The following is a 5,400-nucleotide window of genomic DNA, read 5'->3' on the forward strand; positions in this document are numbered from 1 at the left end:
CTAACGATGCGCCCAACGGCTGGAGATAATGAGCGGTGAAAACGGTATTTTTGGCCCGAAAACCGACCTCAAGAACTCGCCACGTTGGCTGCGACCTGCCCTCTCGCTTGGATAGCTTCGGGAACCATCGCGTGTTTCCCTGCAATGATGGACATAATGGAAATGAATACTCTGGTAGTAGATTGACATAGTAGTGATGACCCCCACCGCTGTGCCCACCCTCACGCTGGAGTAACATAGCGTGGATTAGTAAAGCCTGCTAGTAAAATGAACGTACAGACGCGTCTACATGGCGCTATACCACGCACCGAGGGTAAGCACAATACTGACGCGACAGAACGAGAGAGGCGCCAGCCAAACCGGCATATGTCGCAGTCGGTTTTTAGACAAAAAACTACCCGATTTTCCCAGCTCATATCTCAGCCGGAAGGCACGTAAGGACACGAGGTTTGGTTATAATATTAGCAAGGGACGGACAGCTGAGCAAGCTAATACGCAGCAAGATCGCAAAAAAATGGCAAAGTTCTTAATTCGACTAATACTGCAACATGGTTAGCATTTCGCGTTGTTACCGCTCTCCTGTCTTAATACGCTCTGATATAGTATATGATAATAGACCGATGAGAAGCTCATTATGACATAAACCGCCTGAGCTGGCCCATCTAACGTCCTGCTAGTCACTGGATAAGATGGGAAAGTTCGACACTCATCTAATTCGGCTGCCACAGGCCGGGGCGCTGCGCGAGCAGGCAAAGAATTCCAGAAGTATTTTTTTCTTTACTTTAGTATAAGTTATAGTTCTCTTTATTAGTAATTCTAATTTATATATTATATATATTTTATTATATATCATATATTTATTCATAGTTATTAGTTATTATTAGTTATATTTATTTATATATTATAGTTATTCTACGTTTTCTTTTTGTTATTCCTGTTATACGCGAGGTTACCAGAAATAGTTCTTATCTAGACACAAATCACCTCAAAGCGAATCGCATCGTAGGGACAAGCGGTTTGTTTTATATTAGCAAGGTAGGACAGCTGATCAATAATACCGCAAATAATCGTCAAAATAAAACGGCAAAGTTTCTTAATACGACTAATACTGCAACATGGTTTCAGCATTTCACCGTTGTACGCTCTCCTTCTTCATACACTCTTGATATATATATATATATATATATATTGTCTACCTTATAGCACTTTCCACCTTGGTTATTTTTTTGTTACTATGTTTAGGAGTTTAGTTGAGTGGTGTAAATTCACCTAATTTCCAAAACCAATCAGATTTTGGTAGAGATACATAGCCTTTTCTGATGTTTAAGCTGGGTGATACAAAGTGATCTCTTACTAACAAATTTAGTAGGCATAGTACACATCCTGGCTACTTGCTGCATAACCATATATCTTATACTTTTTCAGAAAATTTGGGACTGACCAGCCCAGACTATTACTATTACCTTAACCAGAGTGGCTCATACGTCGTTGATGGTGTCAATGATAAGGCAGATTACCAGGAAACTTTGGCAAGTAACAGTCCAACAAAGCTGCTGCCATCTACCTAGTGTTTAAATAAAGCAGCATATAAACTTGATATGTTATGTGGGCCTAAACGACATTCCGATCTGTTCCCTTAAGTGTTTAACAATAAATGTAGCAATAACAGCACAACTAGTATGTCGGCATGTACGATTGAACCTGTGTTAGCATTGCAAACACTTCTAGAGACAGACACCTGCATACAAAATAGACTTTTGGGATTTACCTTCAGTGGCGGTTACATTGAAACATGTATATAAGAGTTGATCTAGGGAAACCCCTAAAGGGTAATTTATAGATAGGTGTCCATTCTATAGATCAGATGTGGTTTCTCTGTATAACTACCACTCATGGGAAATGACAAAAAGTATTTTGTTTGCAGATGTCTGTTTTCCAGCGGTTTTTCCTAACACAGGTTCGAATGTACATGCTGATCTACCAGTTGCTCCATTATTGCTACATTTATTCTCCCTCGCATGTCCTTTAAAAGAGTCCTCTAACACAGGTTTGATCGTGTCATCTCTATGGAACTGGCACTGTTTCTATAGAAGACATTTCTGCGCGTTCTGTTGTTTGACCCTCATAAATGGGGTCGACTGTATTTGCATTTGAAGATGACATGTCTTGATGGTTACTGGGGCCATGATAAAAATATTGTTTGTTTGCCCTCACCCGACCGACCCGCCAAAAAGGGGCCGACCCAAAAAAATTATTGATTTTTTTTTTTTAATCACTACATTATATAAATCTGTAGGCAATACATTATATGTACCAAGCAAAACAAACATTCAACATAAAAGGTATCTCCACACAAGCACACACGAGCATGTAGACACCATGCTGAATTTGTAAAAATATCCCCGCCCTAAAAAAACAAACCGACCTACCTACCCAAACTTTTCAGCCTGGGTCGTGTGAGGGCAAACAAAGATTTTTTTAATTGTGGTCTGCTGCTATTCAGAAAGCGATGGGGGTGATGGAGATCACTGATGAGGGACAGATGTCAGTGCTGCAGATCGCTGCCGGAATCCTGCATCTCGGCAACATCAGCTTTGTCGAGCACGGAAACTATGCATCTGTGGAGAACACAGACTGTGAGTACCTTCCTGTCTCTAAGTCCTGCCTATGACATCCACCAGCCATATCCTGCAGATAAACTCACAGTGGCTTACTGGCAGTTCTACTTCCTCTATATATGCATGGGAATAAAGCATGTGGTGCCACACACCTCTATAGAACAAACACCTGTCTATCAACCATATCCTATTTATCTATCAATTATGCTTTTGTGTTCTTCCTCGAGTGGCAGTTTAGTTACACAGTGAAACCTCTGTAGATTGGACACAAGAGAGTCTATAAAGGACACTTTGGCGATTTCCATTTATTGACTCTAATATACAGGATTCACTGTGAATCACACTTAAAAAGTGCTCTCCATTTTCCAGCGAAGGACGGGGCTTCTCTATTAATTAATTAATTAATTAATTAATTAATTTATTAATTTTATTATTTATTAATTTTAAATTATTAATTATATATAATAATATCATATATATATATATATATAATGTATAATAATCGTTATTAATTATTTTATTAATTATTTAAAATTATGGTTCTTGTTCTTGCAGATCTCGACTTCCCGGCGTTCCTGCTGGGTGTTAGTCCGCAGGACGTTCAGACGAAGCTCACAAGCCGCATCATGGACAGCAAGTGGGGTGGGAAGACAGAGACAATCAATGTGACACTGAACGTGGAGCAGGCTGCCTACACGCGCGATGCTCTCGCTAAGGCGCTCTACAGTCGCCTGTTCGACTACCTGGTTGGGGTACGCGTCTGTCGTCGTTGTCTTAAATTGACTACGTCACGAATTTTCGATTGTGTATATTTGTAAAATTTTTGTTGCAATTTTTTTACATGAAAAGTAAGTATACTAACGGCACTAAATGTATCCTCAAATTCATACGTGATGAGATTGTTTTCAACTAGTTAAAAATCCAAAAAATCTGGGCGATTTGATATATTGATCACTACATTATGTGCTTGCTATGGGGCTATGTATGAGTCACGAGTGTTTGTTCACATCGAACTGAATAAAATAGGAACTAATGCTACAGTCGCCTGTTCGATTACCTGGTTAGGGTACGTGTCTGTCGTCGTTGTCTTAAGCCAGTGCCACCTTCATCCACGTGTTGTCCTGGGGCCCGTTGTCAGAAACAAAATTAGTCTTAACACTAACATTTTCCCGTAGACTGTCGACAGCGCTTTGTTTCCTATTGTTATGAGGTAATCTGCTACGATTTTCCATTCAGGCAACTTCGCAACGTTTCTGTCGACGGTCTAAGAGAAAAAATTAATGTTAAGACTAATGTTAAGACTAATTTTGTTTCTGACAACGGGCCCCCGGTCTGTAACACTGCTGGTATATTATCTGCTGATGGGCTGAGTCAGAAACAATGTGTGCCTGATTGCGTGTGTGCATGCGTGCGTGCGTGCGTGTGTGCGCATGTATGTGGTGGCGTGTGTGTGGTGGCATGTATGTGTGCCTGTGCGTGTACATGCGTGCGTGCGCACGTGCGTGTGGCAGTGGTGCGTGTACGTGTGCGTGTACGTGCGTGCGTGTTCACGTGCGTGTGTTGGCGGTGTGTGTGTGTGGGGGGTGAGGTGTCTGCATATGTATGCGTGCATCCGTGCTAAAAGAAGTGCCAATCATTGAGGTCCGTGACTACTCGTGTGAGAAGAGATAGACACGTCGATCCTTATACTTGAATCTTGACATTTCAGACCGTCAACAAGGCACTGCAAGAGAAGGGCACAGATCTAGCCATCGGAATTCTCGACATCTACGGCTTCGAGATCTTTCAAAAGAATGGCTTCGAGCAGTTCTGCATCAACTACGTTAACGAAAAGCTGCAGCAGATCTTCATAGAGCTAACGTTGAAGGCAGAACAGGTATGGGGACGGCTTAATTAACCTACCTATCTCAACGGGATAACCACACTGCTCTCTGATAATGATACTAGGGTTACTCATGCTAGATTAGCCTATACATGTTTTACACACGTACACATCAAACTGTTTTCTTTACGGTGCTTCATTGCCAAACGTTGTCTCTTAGAGTATCACAATAATGATGGACAAGATCAGCCAATTACACTTGGTGGATCGGTAAATTAGAGAAGAAGTTTTTATTAATGGTTAGTAATGTAAGCATCAATAATCAAAAGTCTTTTTTATTATCCTTGCTTACATTACTGAAATTACTAGCGAGCAGGTGGTTAGGGTGGGAGAGTGATGGGGGAAATTAACAAGAAAGGGGTCCAGACAGAAGGAAGGTAAAGGATGAATGGCTTAATACTAGAGAAGGTAGTGAAACTCCTTCTTCATGAATATATACTACTTTAAATTAGATGTGTCCTGAGATTTTTCTGTATACCTATTTCAAGTCTTTCAGTGACAGCAGGGGGTCTGACGCTGTGTGTTTTCTTTGCAGGAAGAGTACGTGCAGGAGGGTATTAAATGGACGGCTATCGACTATTTCAACAATAAGATTGTCTGTGAGCTCATAGAGTCCAAGGTTCCACCTGGAATCATGTGCATTCTAGATGACGTCTGTGCCACCATGCATGCTGTCAGCGAAGGCGCTGATGAGACCCTTATGCAGGTAGGTGGTGCTGAGAGAGGATGCACAGAGAAAGCAGAGTGAGAGACAGTGAGATGGAGAATGGAGAAAGAAAGGAATGCATGTGGAGGAACATAGAGATGTGATGATGCAAAGAGTATGAGTGGGGAGAGAGAGTAAGAAAGAGGGGGGGAGAGAGAGAGAGAGAGAGAGAGAGAGAGAGAGAGAGAGAGAGA

The 5,400-nt window shown here is 41.4% G+C and overlaps 1 protein-coding gene across 1 annotated transcript in view; it reads left to right on the forward strand.

Moving 5' to 3' along the window:
- Positions 1-1,425: 1,425 nt before the first annotated feature.
- LOC106817598 (unconventional myosin-Ie-like) overlaps positions 1,426-5,400 on the forward strand; it is a gene marked incomplete at its 5' end in the record, with an annotated part of 36,787 nt that continues 32,812 nt past the window's right edge. The window contains 5 exon segments of the mRNA XM_014822278.1: positions 1,426-1,529; positions 2,504-2,636; positions 3,174-3,370; positions 4,327-4,494; positions 5,036-5,206. Coding sequence (XP_014677764.1) covers positions 1,426-1,529; positions 2,504-2,636; positions 3,174-3,370; positions 4,327-4,494; positions 5,036-5,206 — 773 coding nt within the window.

The sequence above is a fragment of the Priapulus caudatus genome, unplaced genomic scaffold, assembly GCF_000485595.1.
Source record: "Priapulus caudatus unplaced genomic scaffold, Priapulus_caudatus-5.0.1 Scaffold1787, whole genome shotgun sequence".
Lineage (NCBI taxonomy): Eukaryota > Metazoa > Priapulida > Priapulimorpha > Priapulimorphida > Priapulidae > Priapulus > Priapulus caudatus.